This window comes from Malaya genurostris, chromosome 1 (genome assembly GCF_030247185.1).
Source record: "Malaya genurostris strain Urasoe2022 chromosome 1, Malgen_1.1, whole genome shotgun sequence".
NCBI classification, from domain to species: Eukaryota; Metazoa; Arthropoda; class Insecta; order Diptera; family Culicidae; genus Malaya; species Malaya genurostris.
The window spans coordinates 45,423,952-45,446,225 of record NC_080570.1 but is presented as its reverse complement, the minus strand read 5'-3'; the positions used below and the strand labels follow the sequence as shown (position 1 = coordinate 45,446,225).

The 22,274-nt window shown below is 36.9% G+C and overlaps 1 protein-coding gene across 2 annotated transcripts in view; it reads left to right on the top strand.

Moving 5' to 3' along the window:
• LOC131438456 (5-hydroxytryptamine receptor 1-like) overlaps positions 1 to 18,347 on the top strand; it is a 212,820-nt gene extending 194,473 nt beyond the window's left edge. For both annotated transcript variants that reach the window (XM_058608511.1, XM_058608519.1), the window contains one exon: positions 5,105 to 18,347. In XM_058608511.1, coding sequence (XP_058464494.1) covers positions 6,021 to 7,424 — 1,404 coding nt within the window. In that variant the 5' untranslated portion in view covers positions 5,105 to 6,020 and the 3' untranslated portion in view covers positions 7,425 to 18,347. The remainder of the gene's footprint in view (positions 1 to 5,104) is intronic.
• Positions 18,348 to 22,274: the final 3,927 nt, after the last annotated feature.

Here is a 22,274-nt window from a genome sequence, read left to right as displayed (position 1 = left end):
CGATCCAACATTAATCAATTTTTAAAATTAACTGAAAATCCACCCCCCAACACGCAGATAAAGAAATATCGAGGCTGAAAGAAAAACAGCACTCATTCATCACACCATCAACGAAGGACACAATTTTGCATTGGAGAAAACAAAGATCATAGATCGATCTTTGCGATCTACAGCTTTGCCTCTGTTGGAAATGTGTCATATTTCCAATACTACCAAAACAGTTGGTCATCGCACCGATGTACAAGGCCTCAACACCACTTACGCTGGTATTCTACATTCTATCAAATCCATCAAATACGATAAGAAATGACAACTCTCCGACTAACACCAATACTACCGTACTCTACACAGCACTTTGCTGAGCTTTTCAACGATAACGTTACTTAATAACGTTGATAAGCTCATTGTTTTTGATCACCATGATGAAAGCTTCAAAATAGTCGTTAAACTAAGTAGTTGTGAAACTGTACGTGATTTATGCAAACAAAAAAATTGTTATGCAGTCAATAGCAAGAATTGTTTGAAATAATATTTGACCATTTTTTCGTAGTATCTTAAAGCATGTTCTAAAATCGACCAGACAACGTAGCGTCAGACATCGACATATTTTGACTATAAACGGTAGACTTTGGTAAGTTTTTACGTTGTATTATTTGTTCTACGCTCTATGTTTTAGTCAATGTAACACAATAAATTTTCCAGTTTTCCTTGAAAAAGGCCTACATCAAAGGCCGAAACGTCGGACAGTAAACAACATTCGTTTGTATTATAAGACTGAGACAGCCGTTTTACAGTTTTCCAAGATTATCACCCCAGTCGAAATCAATATATATATATATATATATATATATATATATATATATATATATATATATATATATATATATATATATATATATATATATATATATATATATATATATATATATATGGTGGCATTCTAGTATAACCTACAGAATGAAACAGTGTTTTTTTCGGGTAGGTAATCCTTAAGAAAACGAAGTAGATTCACTATTATATGTAATTCCAGCATCGGAACCCGAGAACCAGTACAATCGAAGTCGGTTCGTACGGCCACCGAACAAACATGACGTACAAACTCTACCAGTTTTTATTCAAATTTTGAAGTTATTATAGGATTTAATCATCGTACTCTAAATGACTGTTTAAATTTTTGTTGAATCCGAAAATATGCAGTAATTTTTGGTACGACCATAAGACCTAACCTTTCAATGGACCCTAAGATTGGAAATATCGGTTCTGCAAACTCTGAGAAAAGTGAGTGAGCATATGACTTTTTAGGTCATCGATAACTGGGAACCAGGATAGTTAAAATCGGTTATTTTTGCTGCCTATTGATAATGGCTATCGATTTGTGTAGTTTTGAGACCAGTTTTGAATTTTTTTGCGTATTTTATTCCATCGGTTAAAGTGACGGTGTACAATATTGAAAACACTTTACCCTATAACTCCGGAACCGAAAGTAGGATCCGGATGAAATTCAGGAATTCCATATGGCACCGTGAGACCTTTCATTTGAATCTAAGTTTGTGGAAACCGGTCAAACCATCGCTGAGAAAAGTGAGTGACATCCATTTTGGAATATATGACCACTATTATCGGTGCTTCCGGAACCGAAGACCGGGAACCAGGATAGCCGGAATTTGTTTGTTTAGTTGTCTACTGATAATGGCTATCGATTTGTGGAGGTCTGAGTCCTATTTAGACAAATTTTTGCGATTTTTGTTCCATCGGTTTAAGTGACGGTGTACACCCAAACCTCCATTAACGTAATAATCGGGACATCGTAAATCGAATTATGACGTTACGTTATTTGGAATTTTCAACGTAAAAAAAGTTTTCCCTATGTATGTATATTATTGGCTATGTATAATATAGTGGATAACTATGGAACAAAAATAATTAGTATTTGCAGGAAAAGGATGTTCTAAGTTGCATAAATTTCCAAGATGACGACTTCCGATTTTTCGATATTCGTGATAAACCATCAGAATATGGGTATTTTTGGAACGTGTTTGATGAGTACATGTCAGAAAACGATGTTCGAGGTGGTTCTGAATTCCAAGATGGCAACTTCCGTTTTGTTTTTATTTAAAAGATATTTTTATTCAGGCCTATTTTCGTACAAGCTTTAGGTGGCCGATTGAACCGATTTTTTAAATAATTTTTTTTTGTCGTGAATACGACTTACTTTACTATGGGGTGCCTTTTCAAAATGTACCCTCTGAGGGAGTGATAAGTTTTTGATCGTGAATATCTCTTGTTATATCTAACGAATCAATATAATTTTTGCTACACGCCATTGGTATGATCACAATTTTATGATAAAATATTCAGTTGTGTGACATAATCTCAAATAAATCAAAATTAAACTTTTCTGAAATGTTTGGTATAAACGAGTACCAAAGAGGATAATTCATAAGGCGCGTTTGCCTTTGTTAGAACTATTAGGATTTGTTGTTCGCAAATCGAAGGTAAATATCCTGAGTTTAGTGCAAATCTAGAACAGTTTGGTTGGATTTGTGCACTTTCCGCTGTGTGAAATTCACAGTAATCGAGATCAAGTGATGCCTTCTTTGTTTTTGCGAAAATGTGGAAAAGGGGAATGCTTGCATAATTCATACAATTGATCAACTAATTGCTATTCGGAAGTGTTAAGGAACATGTCAGTTGTTTTCGTATTCACGACATCCAGTTGTGTCTCTGACATTACCCACCCGCATTTTTTAGTTGGATCTCGTTGTCACCCTTTTTTGAGGGGGAAAGGAGCTTCCATTTCCCTCCTGCGTGGATAAAGGGGCACTTCTTTCGTGGTTCGTCTCGTTATCCATTGCCGCATCGGTGGTATTGTTTTTGATTTCGTTGCTAGTTGCTGGAGATGCACTTTGTTGTACATTGTTTGCAGTTGCTGGTTGGTTGGGTGGTAAGTTGTTAACTGCAGCTGGTGTACTTTGTTCTACAGGGGAAACGTTGGATGGTTTTGTTGAAGGGGATGGTTGACTGTTGTTGGTAACTGTCATAGGTGTACTGGGGTTGCTTAGGGTTGGTGTGAAGGAAGCACCGTTGTCCTTTGGTGTGGTTGTCTCCTTGTCCAGTTTATCACATGGCTTACCGTAGTGAACAGCTTTTTGGCAATATTGACATGTGGCCATCTGATTGTCATAGGTAACAAGTGATTTGCGTTTTCTTGTATCTTGACCGAAAATCACATAAGAAGGTATAGGCCTCTTCAAGTGTATGCGTAATAAACGTACGCCATTCAGAATATCGGGGAAAAAATTCTATTGGGACATAATTTTGCGAATATAAGAATCGGTGACGTTTGAGGGAAGATCATGCACACGCACTTCTATAGCACTATCTTCCATATATACTGGAATGTTGTACTTAATGTTCTAGTGCTCCACATAATGCACATTGTTATTGTCTTTTGTGAATTGAATTGCATCAAACTCTTTATAAAACTGGATATAAACAACATTATTGGTCATATTGCATTGAAGTAAATGCACACGTTTAATGTCAAGATGCATTTGCTCCTTAAGCAAACCTTCAAGTTCTCGTATCGAAGGTCGAATTTTGCACTGTCTGAAGTCAACAACAATTGTATTCTTTCGTGTCGGCGGTAGCTTTTGTTCGTTTGGTTCACTTATTTTCGAGGTCGTTCTATTGTTCACTACACAATACTGTACTTGGTTTCTTCTATCCCGAACGTAAGCGGTTTTGTTTTATCGACTGACTTGGATGAGATATGAATACGAACTGACTTCCGGTATTTTCAAAACGGGTTTGATGAGTAGATGTAGGAAGACGATGTTTGAGGTCGTTCTGAAATCCAAAATGGCGGCTTCCGGTTATACCTTGAAAACCCTAAAAATTTGTGTCGATATTTCTCGAATTGCTTGAATACTTTCACAGTATGCATATTTTCGGAACGGCATTCATTAGTAAGAGCTTACATTTTTGAATCAGTAGCCTAATATCTGCGGGAGATCTAAATTATATCCGGATGAGTAGAAAAACCTACAAGGATCAGCCCCATGAGGTTGTTCGAGCCATTGAATCCGCAATTGCACGAGAGTCTGCCTAGATTGATCTTGATTAGGAACCAACGCCGAACATTGTTTGTTTTATAGCTGACGAAATTACACCAATATCCCAAATATATACAATTATATCTTTGTACATACTTGCGATACGATTTTGATATTTAAGCTTCTCTTCGCCAAGCTTGTGTTCCAGTTTTCGATTTCGGTTGCAGCGATAAACTTTTTCTCATTGTCAATCGAGTTCATCTTATATAAATTAGAAATGAATCTTATGCACTCAAAATTCACCATGACACAAGATCAGAGCTTACCAATTAAAGCTTCAAATCGTTTTATGGCACTTTTTGTCTTGCTGTCAAGCAACAACCTACTTCTAGCATGCTACGCGTAGGACTGAAACGTTAGCTATAATTTTGCTTCTACTTGTAGATTCGCGTGCTTTCAATAGCTTCGCTTTTGCATCGATTGACCAATCAGAGCGATGTTTTCCCTTTGATATATCGCTTACTCCTTCAAAACCGTCGTCTATGGCAGGGAAATCCGGTATGCTGGAGATTTTTAGCAGACAAAATAGGATACTGCGCGCTACTAATCAAAATTTCAATCATTTATAATTGAAAATACGTGACTTGATACATTCAAATCGAATCTTAGAAATATTTCCAATCAAATAATGAAATAATATTAATAATTGATACAAAATATACTGAGCTGTGAGTGTTTAAAACCTGACCACATTTCTACGTATATTTTTCCTTGAGTTTCTAATTTGCACCCCTATATAGAAAATAAAGATGTGTTCCACATAAAAAAGAACTATGGAAATTATTTGTTAAACCCACCTATCTGAGACATTCACTTTAAACAAACGAAACACACACGACAAATAATGTTTATGATGTTCGATTCAGGAGCAAATTTTAATATTATTATACAAATCACCTTCGCCAAGCCACAATATCATAATTAAATTTGTACGTAACCGACTCTAACTATGTCCCTCGTTTTCTCCTCTGTGTCTCTTCCTTTTTCAGGTGGAAACAATCAATCTAACACCGGCACTGCTAACCCGTTTCAGTGTTACCGTGACATTTTGAAATCCCTCCGTTGACCGACCGATTCAAGGGGAAAGGGCCGGCAGCACGAAAAAGGGAACACCAGCAGAAACCGCAAAACCCGAGCACGGAATTCGGTCCTGGAGGACGCCGGCTGCATTGGACGCCATCGAGAGGGCGGCTACACAAGAATGTGGTGCTGCTGACGCTGCTGCTGAATGTCCCTGTGAACCGAACAACGATTTTGCAGTAACATCCCAAGGGAGTTGCTGTGGTGGTGGTGCCGCCGTGGTTGTGTGTTTAGTTGGACCATCCGTCCCGGCACATGGGATCCCAGTGAAGCTTCGATCCGGAAGTGCCACCGGCTCCTGAGGTGGTAATCAATTATTATAAAACCGAATCATAGTACGGTAGCGGTAATCCGTGAAACTGGACTGTAATAAAAGTCATCTCCTGGTTTCAAGGAGTAGTTTAGTGAGAAGTTTGATCAATCAACTCTTGTGGCATCTATGGCAGCTCTCTTTTCGTTGTACCTTGTACCAGGGCCAGGTGGAAATAAGGCGTATCTTATTTGAAGTTGTGATTAAAACAAAATTGTTAGAACAAGAGCCATCTTAGTTTAAATTTTTAAATCCGATGTGGTATGAATAATTGATTGTAAACGGAAGGATTCTTTAGATAGAATGATGTCAGATTTTAGTAGAGTCTTTGTAATAAAGATAAGCGTAAGAAGTATAGTAAATTACTGTGTCATAAGTATGAAAGTAGATAACAATGCGTGCTTAAATCGAGACGCGATAGAAGAATAAGTAAAACAGAAAAAATCACACCAAACTACACACAAACACACACGCCATCCAAAATCCAGAGGCAACCTTTTTTTGCTGGTCCTTATATGGACGCTAGAGTAGAGATCGTGCGACTCGTCAATGAAATCACCGTCGAAAGCGAGCACCGTGTGTCTTCGCCGAGTTCCAGTACAGTTCCGGGTATTGACGCGGTACCGATTTTCGTTGAAGGCACCATCCAAACGGTAGCACCGTTCGCCCTGTTGAGTCTGAACCAAACGTTGAGCCACACCGTAGCCGGCGATGCTGGCGGTCCTGGTGGCTCCAATGCGCTCGGTGTTGCCGCTTTCGGCACCTCGACAACGGCGGAATCGGTCATCGCATCGACACTAGCCGGGAAAGCGCTCGATCACGAACCGGAGATCGACACGATCCGTAAGGTGGTGATATGTATTGTTCTACTAGCTGTGATATTCGGTACCATCGTGGGTAATATTTTGGTCTGTGTTGCCGTTTGTCTGGTACGGAAGCTCCGAAGACCATGCAATTATCTACTAGTTTCGCTGGCGGTGTCCGATTTGTGCGTCGCTTGTCTGGTGATGCCGCCTGCCCTAATGTACGAGGTCTTAGGTGAGTGGAACTTTGGCCGAGTCTTCTGTGATATCTGGGTGTCATTTGATGTGCTGTCGTGTACGGCGTCGATCCTGAACCTGTGCGCCATATCCGTCGATCGGTACTGGGCCATCACCAAACCGCTGGAGTATGGCGTCAAGCGAACTCCCCGTAGAATGATGCTTTGCGTTGCACTGGTTTGGCTGGCAGCTGCCTGCATTTCGCTGCCCCCACTATTAATACTAGGTAATAAGCACACGATCGGCGAGGGGAACGACCAGCGCCCGTTCTGCGCCGTTTGTGAAGATGTAGGTTATCAAATTTACGCCACCCTGGGGTCGTTCTACATTCCCCTGGCGGTGATGCTTTTTGTATACTATCAGATATTCCGAGCCGCCCGACGAATAGTGAAGGACGAAAAGCGGGCCCAAACAAGACTGGAAAATTCCCTCGCGGTGGACAAAAGCCAAGCCATGCTGAAACCACCGGAACCGTTGACGTCCGTCGGGTCGCCGCACCAGAAAAAACTACGCTTTCAGCTAGCCAAAGAACGCAAAGCTTCCACCACCCTGGGCATCATCATGTCCGCCTTCACCATCTGTTGGCTCCCGTTCTTCATCCTGGCACTGGTTCGACCCCTCATGGACGACGACTATCCTACCCTGTCGTCGTTCTTCCTGTGGCTCGGCTATGCCAATTCGTTGCTGAATCCGATCATCTACGCGACGCTCAATCGAGACTTCCGGAAACCGTTCCAGGAGATCCTGTACTTCCGCTGTTCAAATCTGAACATTCTGATGCGGGAGGACTTCTATCACAGTCAGTACGGGGAGCCCGGCTCGCAGCGGTTCGTGCTGGACAACGAGGGCCAGCAAACGGCGCGGGAGAGTTTCCTCTGAAATGATACAATCAGTGCACCGCTATGCACAACACACCCACGCCACATACCGAGCGACCGACGAGAGTGACCTGCACCTAATTACAGTTCCATATTAGTAGTAGTAGTATTATTGGTACTAGTAGTAGCAGTAGTAATTGTTGTTGTTGTAGTACTATAGATAGTAGTAGAACTCGTAGTTTCTGAGACGTGCGTGTTTCGTTTTTTTTACACGGTACTAATATTGAAAAAGGTTTCCTACTTTTGCAGGATTCAGATGTATTTAATCATACGAAGGTATTCCAACGGCCGTTGCTATTAGATCAGATAGTTGTCGAGGCTAGGGAATGGAACTGTAGGCGAGAACTTTTCTTTGATTCGATGGCGCAGTAGATCCCGGGTGGAGGAACAGTCTTAGATGATGATGATGATGGCATGGACTGAGAAAACCGCTCAATAGTGTAAGACTGTAAACAAGTATCCGAATAGATCGCATGGTGGAATTTATTAAATTAATAATGTTTCACTCGGCTCAATTAAGCACTGCACCACACGTCATTTAAGGTAAGGCTAGAATGAATAATCACATCGTTAACCAGAATCGTTAATCGAAGCAAAATCGATCCGGAAGCTAGCAAAATTTCAAACCATTGAATAATTTCGCTGTTCTAACTAATTGCCTTATTTACAAACAGTTCAAAGTGTTGAGCATCTTCGACGAAATTTATTATCTTCAAATTGGAACCCTTGTTTGGCCTTGCCTTAAAGACGTACTTTAGTTAATATTATCATGCTTTTGGTGGATGGTGAACTGGCAGGTTTTTCTTGAATTACTTATTGCATAAGGTTCATCAATGTCGAAAGCAGTAAAACAATGCGAATGCTCGTGAAAATGTATGAAAAATTTCTAGGACATGACCACTTATTCAAGATATCGCATCAGTCACTGGATCAAGTTGAACTGCTATGTACGTGAAAAATTAAATATAACAGTGAAGTTGTAAGTATTTCTTAAAAAAAAATTACAAAAATGAAGATGTTCGGAAGAGTTTCTTCGAAATCGCACCCTGGAATGGTCAACCACAGCTTCTATGTTTTCGCAGTTGCCTAGTATTTTTCTTTAGAGTAGAGTTGATGGTATTTTGGGTGAATTGATGATTGTTGTCAACGAAAAATAGCGTAGTGTTGCATATAGGGGAAAATATTGACGAATTTCGCACTAAATCGTATCCAGAGTTAGCAGAACCCTTTAAAATGAAACTTACTGTACATGAAGACAAACTGGCAAATTCTCCAAAAAAAGTTTTGTATGATTGATTTTACAAAATTATTCAAGTTTTCGAATAAAAACAAGGAAAAAATTCTGAACGACTCCTACACTGAAAAAAATCGATTTTATATATTTAAAGCCGATTTCCAAAAAAAAAAAACATATTTGATTTGGATGAAATTTTGTTACAAGATAGGTGATTATGTTCCCCATCTTCAGTCAAATGACCACTTTTAGGGAAAAAAAGTTATTTGATAAATAAAATTCTTTTTCTTCAAACTGATTTTTTGCAGTGTAATTTTATCGAAAACTAAACCAACGAAAGTCAGAATTATCTCAGAACCCTGCGGAATTCAATTTTTCATCAGATTTGACAGGTTGCTTCAATTTTATATTAGAATATTCCAGCTTCTGATAAGCTAATTTTGATAACTCCCTCCAGACATTAAGGAAAATGAAAGTACCTATTAGGTTCACAGATAGTGTTGCTACGTATGAGGGAAATCAAAGATGTGTTGAATGAAATATATAATTTCAATTCGTCATAAGATGCTTACGTTCTAAAGCAAAATGATGATTGAATTTCATTTATAGTAATTTTGTTATACACGAAACCACCCGCGATCCCATTTCAACCAAAATATTAGTTGATTTTCGGAATTCGATTGGTTAAAATTTGGTACAACTAATCGATTGTTGTTTTAACTAAACTGTCATTTTTGTTTTCCGATTAGCAGAAACGATGGTTGAAACAACTAATTTAACTGTTTGAAAAAAAAAACTGCTGTCAATTAGTGAGGACACATACCTTTCAATTTCAACAAATATTTTAGTTGAAATAACTGGTGTTGTTATTGAAACAAATTTCTGTTAGTTGAAAAATAAATCGGTTTTATTTGTTTTAGACATTGCAAATAGTTGAATCAACTCTGATTCGATCGGAAATGATTGATGTAGAAAAACTTTTTTAATCAGCAAAAGTGCCCGGAGGGCGAGTAAATTAGCGAAATTATTAAATTTACCTAAAATGAGTATTGAAAGATGATGCCTTCAAACGGTTGAACTAAAGTTATGCACTGATAATTTTAGTCAATTTATATGAGCTTGGGTGCATCAACCGCCGGGAATTGGAATTTTGCGACGGCAATTCAAACGCGCCATTCAATCGCAGCGCGTTCTGTGTGTTTGAAACCCTTCGCTCCTGTTACTTTTATAAATTAAATTCATGTCAAAAAGCGTTTTATTGCTAATGCATGAACATCATCATCGTTATCAAACAGCAGGAAGTAAAACAATCTTCTAGAAGTAAATCAATGATCGAATTTGAAGCATAAAATTTTTGCGCATACCTGAAAGATTACGAGATGATCATTCATTAACATTTTCTAATTTGTCACCGAATCTTTTTCATCTTAAACAAGGTTAACTTTATCACAACTCCGCTGTTAGATAAACACTTGTTATCATAAATTTCCCAAATCGAATGAATATAATTTCACCAAACGCTTTAACCATCGATGTTGTTTTCATTGTCATTTTGAAGCGAAGCGAACAGATTTCAACTAAAGAAGTTGTTGATTTTGCATTGCGATTATTGTTTTCCTTTCAACTGTCTGACAGCATTCAAAACAACATATTTTTCAACTACTTGAATGCAAATCAAAAAAACCATATTGGTTGAATCAAGAAGAAATGAGTTAAATCAACTATCGCAAAAATCAAAAACTGCGATATCGCAATTTTATGATCGAAAGGTTCTCCGTGTAGTTTCTATTACCATGTTATTAAGTATTGCCGTATCGTGCGGATTTACTTTTACTTACAGTTAAAACCAGAGTTATGTACGCTAAATTCAATTTATTTTGTGTGAGCAAACCCGATATAAAAACCAGATTTGCAACTGGCTCGGTTCTCAGTTCAGTGATGTTGAAACTAGTTTCGAAACTGGCTTCGAACAAACGGTTTGACAAAAGTTCGGGTGGAAACTGGGTTAGGTTTGGCATCAAGTGAAAACGACATTAGTATCGTCGGTAGTAGAGTGCCTTGAACCAGAGTGACGACAGCTTGGAATGACAACTTTGTTCCAAATCAGCAAACGACCTGTCAAATACAATGTGAAACTGACGAAACTGCCAACATTTCGGATTAAATGTTTTGAATAGTTGCCAACATTACGGATGAGATTTCGTCAATCTGGTTTCAGGCACTCTAGTCGATAGTAAACATAATCGTTTTATAAATATTAATTTCAATTCGATTTACGTTTAGTTTGTTTTCAATTGCTATCAATCAGAGTTTAAAATTGTCACGCATTCTCAATGAAAGAATCCAATCCAACAGCCTCATTTTCAATATTTTACTGTCTCATTCGAAAATGACCGACACAAGAACAAACGAAGAGAGACGAAGCCAACGTCGCTCTTTCCTGTATGACAAGACGAAACCAAACTAACGTCTGCAGAGAGCATCAACAGAATTTAAATTCTCCCAGAACCTCTTTGGAAATCAAAAATACTACAGATTAGATCACCAACAGATAAAAAGTCATTGTGAAACCTTTTTTCTGTCATTTTCGATTCTTAAAGCTTCGGTTGAATATCGTCACTGCGTACTATGGGATTTACACTGAAAACCGCAAATGACTGAGAGAGCAAATGAAAGAAAGAACACAATTTTGAAACTACTGTTCCGCTTATGTCATTGACTAGACATGGATTTCGTTCTCATAGCTTACAAACGAAGCTGAGAGTGACATAAATTTCTCATCATTTTCGTCTATTTTGTGTCAGTAAAAATGACTTTTATTTGCTTTGATCATGACATTTAACAATAATTAAATGTTAAGAAGAGAGAGACTGTGCTGTGGTGGGCTTCACACGAAGAGAGAGATCAAAAAGTGTGGTATAGATTATGAGGGTTGTATTTAAGGAGTGTATCGAAAATAAGCTATGAACATACATTTGTGTTGTACGCATGTATTTGTGATGCTTTTTTATGCTCAGATCGCAGCATGCTGTGCGTATGGCTGTCAGCTTTCGATTATTTACTTGTTTGTGCGGTTGAAATTCTACGTTTTCAAAATGTCGCGTATTGAAAAAAAAGTGGAAATTAAAGTTCTGGACACATGGCTAAGTGAGAAGGGTATTACTATGCGAAAATTTGCGAAGCGGTTTGGAATTCATTATGCCAGTGTTAAAAACATAATTAATAAGTTTAAGGAACATTATTCTTAGGATGAGCAGAAAACCCGGTTCATCCAACCCGAAACTGGACCAGAAAGTTATATCTCTAATTATGAAGCACAAATCAATGTCAATACGTGATTCGGTCAAAAAAGCAGGAACGAGTGTCGGAATGATCCAGCGTATCAAGAGGCGAAATCACCTGAAGACCTACAAGAAGCAGAAAATCTCGGAACAAACTGTAAAACAGAAGAAGCAAGCAGCAACAAGGGCCCGGAAATTGTATTCGCGTCTTTTGCAGGGTCCGGATGCATGCGTTTTGATGGACGATGAGACTTATGTAAAAGAGGACTCAAAAACCCTTCCAGGTCCACAATGCTTTACTGTCGGCCTTAAGGAGGATGTGAGTGATGCGGACAGGTCGATTCAAGTGGAGAAACTCGATCGAAAGGTACTGGTATGGCAAGCAATATGTTCCTGTGGTTTGAAGTCAACCATTTTTTACACTACCGAAACTATAAATGCAGAAATCTATCGATCTGAGTGTTTTCAGAAGAGATTGCTGCCCTTATACAAGAAGCATAGTACACCTCCACTGTTTTGGCTGGATTTGGCGTCGACTCACTATGCGAAAAGCACTCTCAATCGGCATAGTTTATTTTCGATACACTCCTTAAGACAGCACCAGTTCACCAGATAAATCTCTTTGATAATGTTTTTTTTGTCGTGAATACGACTTACTTTACTATGGGGTGCCTTTTCAAAATTTACCCTCTGAGAGAGTGATAAGTTTTTGATCGTGAATATCTCTTGTTGTATCTAACGAATCAACATCATTTTTGCTACATGCCATCGGAAATATGATCACAATTTTATGATAACATTTTCAGTTGTGTGACATAATCTCAAATAGCTCAAAATTAAACTTTTCTTAAATGTTTGGTATAAACGAGTATCAAAGAGGATAATTCATAAGGCGCGTTTGCCTTTCTCCTATTTTGAAAGCTCTAAGCTCAGTGATCTGTAAAAGGATTTATATAATCTAACTACCCATAGAATCGAAAATGTTCAACTTGAACGTGTATAGCAACAGCATTGAAGTATTTCAATAGTACACTATTGAAATACCTGTCTCATTTGACCCATGTCAACACCAGCCAACCAGAACGCGTTCTGAGGAAGAGGACAAAATATCTGCTGCTTCGTTCGAGACAATGTTCCGAACAGCGTTTAATATCGTAGTGAGTTCTACAATTTGGTCATTCTGAAAGGCAGGAATGAATCCCGTACAGCATCCGGAAAGTTTCTTTCAATGAAATGCAAATCCGAAATGAAATATCGAAATTAAAATTCTATATGCTGCTATTTTTATAGCCGTTAGGACCGCTCATTAGTGAAAAAGCTACAAACGAAATCAGGTAAAAACAAGCCTCTCAACAAAAATTGGATCAGTTTGGATTCTATCGCCACTGCGAGCAGATGTATTTTGTGTCGTTTGCAAAGCGAGTTTCGCCTCCGACAAGAACGATTACGTCACAGCTGCCAGTCATTTGTTTGTATTGGTGAAGAAGCAACGGTGGAGAGCATTACACAAAATCAGCAGTTCTAATGGCTCTAAAAGTTTTCTAAAGAACTGTTAGGATTTGTCTTTCGCAAATCGAAAGGAAATATCCTCAGTTTAGTGCAAATCTAGAACAGTTTGGTTGGATTTGTGCACTTTCCGCTGTGTGAAATTCACAGTAATCGAGATCATGTGAAGCCTTCTTCGTTTTTGCGAAAAATGTGGAAAAGGGGAATGTTTGCATAATTCATACAATTGATCAACTAATTGATATTCGGAAGTGTTAAGGAACATGTCAGTTGTTTTCGTATTCACGACATCCAGTTTTGTCTCTGACATTACCCACCCGCCTTTTTCAAATTGTAGTTTAGTTAATAAAACGGAAAAAAACTTATCACCAAAAATTAATTCTTTCTGAAAATTTTTGCCAATATTTTTACACTGAACGATAACGTCAAAACAAACTTCAGAGCATATTGAATTCAGAGCGAATTGAATTGGCTGAATGAACATTTGTCCAAAAGTTTTGAAGTACACCGAGGTCTCTTTTTAGGTAGGATATACTGCCCGTACTTGCATATCAGTCCCATATGGAAAATCGGCATGTCGAGGAAAAGACGATTTTATTTTATTTCCGAATTTTTTGATTTATTGTGCTACCTATTGCTAAATCCTATCATTACTTGAAATATCGGTAATACACCTTTGCTAGGGTAACGAGGTGTTTTGGCCCACTTTAGGAATATCCACCAAATGTTATAATATCATTAAAAACGCTTTCCACAATAGGTGATTTAATGTGATTAGCTTCAAATTGATGTAATATGAGTTACTTAACATCTATTAAATTCATAAAGTTTGTTAGGTGGGCCAAAATATATAAAGTGGCCAAAATACCTCTGTTACCCTATTCCAATATTGCAACAAGTGAAATTATCGAAATTTGCACTGAATGGTACTGATATGCGGGTCCTTTGCATATGGGACAGGGAAGAGTTGATATTTTTTTCACATTTTACTGAACAAACTCTCAACTTTTATTGCAATATCTGAGAGTATATTGAGGAAAATCGATATGGGACTTAAAATTGGCGAAAATCGATATTGGACAGATATGCGAGTATGGGCAGTATACGTACCGCGTAAAAAAATCGCACAAATAATGCGTAACTTCGGAAATTCGCGTAAAAACCGTGTAACTTCGGTAACAGGCGTAAAAAAAACGCAAAAATTTTCTTTTTAATTCGGCTTTGGGACTTTTGAGATTTCCGAAAAGGTAAAAAATTTTGTATGCCAAATGTCTTAGAAATACATGCAACGTTTAGATATGGTGTAATCTCGAGAAAATTTTTTTTTTGGAAAACAGAAACGACTATGGGATTTGAAGAATTTGAGACCGCGTTACTTCGGAAATCCGCGTAGAATGAAACCGCAAAATTGAAGAATTTTTTTGATGCCAAATGTTTAAGAAATGCATGAAACGTCAAGATCTGGCGTAATCAAATAATTTTTTAATCGAATGTTTTAGAAATGTCTTTTTTTTTGCTTTGAGAAAAATTTCGGGATACCTAACGCTCGAATATTTTTTTCTCAACATACACTACATTTTGCAGAAAAAGAGATAAAAAACCTGCACACCAGCTTTAAAAAAACAGTGCATACTTTATTTACAATTGGATAATAATTATTAGATGATTTATTTTCATCATCTCAATGGATTTTTCCATTTCTCAAGGAAAATGAAAAGTTTTATTTAAATAAAAAAACACGAAATAGGAAATAATCATCCATTTCGGCACATTATGACACATTTGTACCGTTTGAATCGTCCACTATTTTCATTTCTTTTTTAGGTGAAATTTGACGAAGCAGTTCATGTTTTGTTTTGAGAAGCGTCAAATGACAGTTTCTCTTTGTTTACTTGTCGTTTCGCGAAATATCAACACAGTAATAATCGAAAATGAAAGTAAACAAAGAATGGCTTTCATTCGCAGATAGACGCTTTTGCAGAGATGCCAGGTTTACAGACTAATCCCTTACTGTTGTATTTATATTCACTGTATGATGCAACTGTTTTCTTTGACGTTTATGCCATGTTCACATTAGCGCTGACATCTTGATATACCGTAATGATATACATATCAAGACAAAGTATTCACATATGAATTAAATAATATTGTTTGAAATCCGCGTAACATCGAAGATCTACGTAAAAAAACTGCATAAAACTTGTAATATGGGGTGATGCTTTTATCTTTTGCTGTAGTGAGATACAGTTAATCATGTTTGAAATGCAATCGTAAGTTTCGTGCACGATCCGTCTGATATTCGACTTTTCTGGATTACTTTTGTGTCTTAAGATCAAAAATTCCGGCCGCTGTCAAAATTTCTCAGACGAAATTGGTTATTTCGCTTTTCCTTCTTTTTTTGTTCGACTTCATTTGATATACGTCAATCCCGCATGTAAACACGAATCTTGAGACGAGATAAATGAGATTGAAATATGGATTATTGGTAATAACATTTTCCATATTAAGTACAGGGTGTCCCACGAAAAATTTCAAATTTAAAAATTCGATAATAAAAAAAAACGGTTTGATAGATTTCAATGAGTATACATTTATTCGAAAGATTGATTCATGAAAATTATTTATGAAAAATAATTTCCTTCAATTGACAGTAGTCAATCCGATCCACCCAATTTTTGAAAACATTTTCAATTGATTCTGGCCTTATGTCGTCAATAGCAACTTGAATTTCGTGCTTGAGCTCTTCAATTGTTTCTGGATAGTTGGCGTAACATTTATCCCCAAAAAAAAAAATCCAGCGGCGTCACATTGCGGCTTATCGGAGGAAAATTTACAATCACCATTTCTGGTGATTATTCGATTTTCAAAGATTGTTCGCAGATTGTTTCGTTTTCATTAATCAACCATTCAAATAACTGTATAATCGTTCAAACCGTTTTTTTATTATTGCATTTTTAAATTCGAAAATTTTCTTGGACATATGAAGGGCAATAACTAATTGTTCTTCATATGTACTTTTAATTGAAAAATCAAAACCAAGGCGCTTAAAATGTAGAATCGATTCAAAGCGGTTCTTCCAATCTTCCAATCTTCCGGAGTTCTGGCAAAATGCCGAAAAAAATGGCTGGCAGACATAGCCAGCCGTCTGGGGGGAAATCTGCCCACCATGTATAAGTGGGCTATTGTGGTTTAAGTTGAAGTTAAAGAGAGCGAAAATTCTATGACAATTACAATTCCGTTTTTCAGTCCGTCTGGGAGACAATCCGGGTATGCATGGGTGAAATTCGTCTTCGCAGACTTGATGTTCGATTACACATTCGAATGTTTCTTGGAAAAAACTGATTTTAGGAAACTGAGAACTTAAAGTTGAATGAAGGAAAAACAGGATATAAATCGTAAAAATAAAAGTAATTCAGGTTCATTTCGATTTTTTGATTTTTTTTGTGTTAAGCCGTTCAGTTCACCCGAATCCACGAGAACAATGAATATATACCAATAAAAGTAATATCAAATTGTGAAAGGTTCACGTGGTAAAGTGGTAGATGAACAGTAGGTGTATCCGTTATTAGAATCCATAAGCTAATATAAACTACATAAAAAAACGCAATCCAAACAATGCAACACAAACGCGTCGATAATTATAATTTAAATGCGAAATAGAATTGTCTGTTCCTATGACAGAAAGAACAAAAAAAAAGAAATAATGATGAAATAATATTAACTCAACAATGCATCAAACATTCGCAAAAATGTTCAATGCAGAAGTTGCAGCTAACAGATTCAATGTCAATATTATCCATGTACAAAATGAAACAATGTGAATGGTAGACAAATCAATGCCACCGTCAAACTAATTGGGGCATTGTTCCACCATGAATCGATATCATTGTAAGCCCTTAATGTAAACAGTAGCACACAAGCTAACCTAGAGAAAAAAAAGCTCTTTTATAAAATATCCTAAACATCAATATAAGCCTACATTAAAAAACGAATCGAAAAACGGTCGAATGGATTAGGTTCTAACAACGTGCAATTTTCGCTGTTATATACGAATGCAACTCTCACACACAAACACTAACACACATACTCTAAACACTGAAAACGTAAGATGGCGACTATTTATTGTTATTTATTTAGGTATCTGTAATGGGTTTAAGGGGGAAAGGGATCAGTGCAGCTAATCTGAGATAAACAAAAAATACAACTCTTATAGGAAAATTTTATTAATGTCTATTTACCGGTTTAGAGACAATTATTGAGAAAATTTATCTACACTATCAGCAAAAACAAAAGGAAGAAAAGACAAACAGAAAGCTGTAACGGAATGATAGAAGTGACGTCTACGGAACCGTGGAAAAATTTTATCATTTTAAAAACTTTTCGGCCAGGAAAATTGGATTAGTGAATAAATTGAAATCCAGATTCTAAAATATTTGTTTAATATGTTGAAACAAGAACTTCGGCGCTTTGATATGGTTTCGTAGAGATCACTTTTTCATTTCCTCCAATCATCTTAACCTACGATAGGACAGGACAGGAGAATAGTATTATATTTTGATATATTGTTTTTGATTATATTTCTAAATTTAACTCATGCCGAAAAAGCACTGACATGAACAAAAAAAAATCTACTTCCAAGTCCTGCCGTAGGTAATAAACGTTTGGGATCATTCGGCAAAATATCGACTTGAAACTCTCTCGAGCGAAATGCTGCACCCGGCATCGGCCAGAGGGCGCACTCTGTTATGTTTGTGAAATTCGGTTTTACTCTTAGGTAAATGTACGATGAAAGTATTTACTACAGGATGAATGAGTGAATGGTGATTATTATGATTTAATAATAATTGAAATCGAACGCAGAATCAACTGGAATAAATACACATGAGAATGTAGATCAAAGAAATATGAAACCGGTGTGAGGTTAATGCGGATTATTACTTTCGGATGATGACTTCCTTTTCGTTTTTCCTCTCCGCCCTTACGTGATGGTGGCTGATCCGAAAAAAGTGAACGGCTTTGAGTGTAAGTCGCCTGTAAATAAATGATGGAAGCGGGACGGTAGGTGTATTACGTTGGTGTTCCGACATGTTCCGGTTTAGCAGCAGCCGCTTGCCGATAATAACTGTTGTTGATTCTGTTTTATTTTTGGTAAGTAAGAACAAGCCGACATGATTGATTACTGCAATATGATACCTTTGGTTTTGGTTTTAAATGGCTACTCATTTGTTGATTGAAATACCTTCATTACTGTCTTGTATTTTTGTTCTATGTAAGAACCCGCAATACAATAATTACAAAGTATGATAAAACAATACCAATACTAATAAACATGACCAATTTGATTCCATTTTCCCGATTCAGTAAAAGTTTTACTAATTTTCAGTGAATCGATTGTTTCCCTTATGAAATTAGGGCATATTCAGTAGTGTTCTAGTTCTAGATGCATAATTTATGGCAGTTACAAAATTTAAATCTGAATTTAATAACAAGAAAAACTGGCAGCCCCAGCAGTGTTTTATTCGTGTTTCAAACATACACAAAAATAGAACGGCATTGTAGACCAGTTTTAAATTTGACAGAAGAACTGGTCGAATAAATAAAACTAGAACGGCTTGCTGGGGATCAGAGATGCCAGGTCTGCTGATTTGTCTGTAAATCTGCAGATTTGGGGTATAGTGCTGCAGACTTTTTTTGTTGTGCAGACTTTTGCAGACTTTTGAAATTCTCGCAGGCTTTCGTCTATATTTACAGACATTTTAAATTTCCCGCGACCTTTTTTTTTTTTGCTCGCCAAGTCAGTTTTGCGTGTCATACTTTATAGAGAAATTGCTGCCAGCAAGACATACTTGCTGACTGCAAAGTTCCAGTTTCTGCTCTATTATAGATCTTCCAATCTTCCATATAGAACATCTAGCTGCTGAATTTGCTCTTAGCTGTCAAATAGATAAGTTTTCGGTAGCGAAAATAAGAAAATTTTAGCATGCATCGGAAAAACGGATTGTTTCCTGCAAATTTTCATAAAACAAAATTCCCTGGAACCAAAACGCTAACAATGATCGCAGAAAGTATGTAAGTTGATGCTATTTGTAGTATTATTCATCACTGGACAATATATCTAAATCATCTTCTAGCACTCATTAAATTTTTTCAGTAGAACTGATCGGAAGAGCAATAATATTTTACTGGTTACAACGGTATTATGCATATGAATTATTTGCAAATTTTACGCAATGTCGGTATTGAATGATGAACAAGTCAGTATAATTATGTGCAACTCTACCGAACTTACAGCAAATGAAACTTTTACTGAACTGATTGCCGAAACTTCAACTGTTTGAAAGTCAGTAAAAATTTTACTGACACATGTAAAAAATATTCGGTGGGTAAGTTTTTACTTCTTCACTTTTGAAAATAAATCAATTTGATTGATATGCTTTTAACCGAAGGAGTCAGTAATGTTTACTGAAGTTTTTCATTATTATCAATTTATTCACTGAACTCTATCACTGAATTGGGAAAAAGTAATGACATTTCAAAGTTAACAGATCGTGTCGGTGAAATATGAAAGAATGTTCCGTAATATAATTTATATAATTTGCAGTTGATTGTCAGACGACAGTGAATTAGATCGATTTTACAGATACAGACGAGAAATGACGTTTGAGGTCGTTTCGAGATCCAAGATGGCGAGTTTTAATTCATTGATATTTAAGGACTATTCACACATATCCGGTCCGGTTCAGTGCCGGCACGACACCGTGCACGGATACTGATATTATTTCATTCGTGTTCTATGCACGTATTCACACCTATCCGGCACCGTGCCGTTTCAGTGCAGCTCGCCGTCAGTGTAGCGTCCGTCCGGTAAACTCAAATTCGTCGTCACCGATATTTTTTATTTTCACTGAAGTCGGTATGTCAATGCATTGGCTGTGCCTCAACAGAAACAGCACGGAAATGGAACGGAAGGGTTCCGATAAAAAAAGAACACTGACGGCGCACTGAAGGCACTTTCACTGAACCGCCACGGAACTGAAATGTGTGAATAGTCCTTTACTCAAAATCTTTACACAGTGGGTACACTCGGATCGAATTTAACGAGTAGATGCAGGAAACCGATGATTGGAACGACTTTGACCTTCATTTTCTGGCACTTACCCTTCACACCCGGTAATTCCGGGTGAGACGCCGCGTCGGGATAGATGCCGCACTTTCAAGATCGCGTATATCGATTCGACGTATTGACGCGAGTGTATGTGTAAGTATGCATTTCGTCACGAAAAAGAAAACGTAAATAATAGCTGCACTCTTAGAAAAAATGAAATTTGCGCTTGACGTAAATTCAAGTATGCCGTAATTTCTTCGGTGATGAAACAATATTACATTTACTAACATGTAAACATAAATTTTGCGTCTGTATCGATGTGAGTTTCAGCTAAAACAATTGTGAAGTTAATGATATGACTTATCTTTGAATGCTTTGTATTGTGAATGTAAGTGCATTGCGACGCTCCTTTTATGTGCATCTATAAAGATGTAACATTTTTTTGGTGTGTGCTCTTTTCTATAAGTCAAGAAAGTTTAATTGTTAACTATTTTATCTCGATCATGTTTCCGAAGCCGTTAAATTCTTAGCGATGGTTTTGAAAATGTGGATATGGAAGTTTATCCACGTTGAATAACCTAACAAAATTCAAATGGCCTCTATTCTCTAACTTTCCTACGTGCGGCGTCTCACCCTGAGGAGTTACATCTTGCCCGGATTTGCATTTTGTCTATACTCTATATACTGATAAGTTTTTGATAGTGAATATCTCTTGTTGTATCCAACGTATCAACATAATTTTTGATACCTGCCATCGGAAATATGATCATCAATTTATGATACCATTTTCAGTTGTATGACATAATCACTAATAATTCAAAATTAGTTTTCTGAAATGTTTGGTATTAACGAGTATTAAAGAAGAAAACTCTTGACGCCTTTCTCATACTTGGGTAGGTATAAAAGCTTAACACTTGATACATTTGCAGTTGCAGCTTGCGGTTGACTGAACAGGAAGTAAATCAAGTGCATCATTCCGGTTGGTTCAGGTCCAGAGCTCAGTTCCAGTTTCAGTATCAAAAATTCAGTTCAGTATGGAATCAATTGCGGGACGTTCGCAGAGTCAGTTTCCCTCAATAAAATATCGATTGCGTCATCCTGCTACTGTCATCTTGAAAAGTGTACAAGGATGGGGAACATTATGCAAAATCAACCCTTCTAATGGCGTTATTTAAAATAAACTATTAGGATTGCTTTTTTGCAAATCGAAGATAAAAATCATCAGTTTAGTGCAAATATAGAATAATTTGATTAGCTTTGTGCACTTTTCGCAGTGCAAAATTTGCAAAAAACGAGTGCGAATAAAGCCAGTATTTGACTGAAAAATATCAAGAACAGTGTTTAATATCGAAGAGAATTTCACAATTTGGCCCTTCTGAATGCCAGAAAGGAATCCCGTACAGCATTTAGATAGTTTCTTCAACTGAAATATGCAAATCCGATATAAAATAATCGACTTCAATATTCTGTGTGTATATTTATTTTTAATATAAAAGCATTCTACAATTCTGGAAGCTAAGCAATAAAAGTTGCGTATTTCACACAATCAACTTATAACGGGTGATTTTTTAAGAACTTGAGAACTTTTTTAAACAATAAAACGCATAAAATTTGCAAAATCTCATCGGTTCTTTATTTTAAACGTTAGATTGGTACATGACATTTACTTTTTGAAGATAATTTCATTTAAATGTTGACCGCGGCTGCGTCTTAGGTGGTCCATTC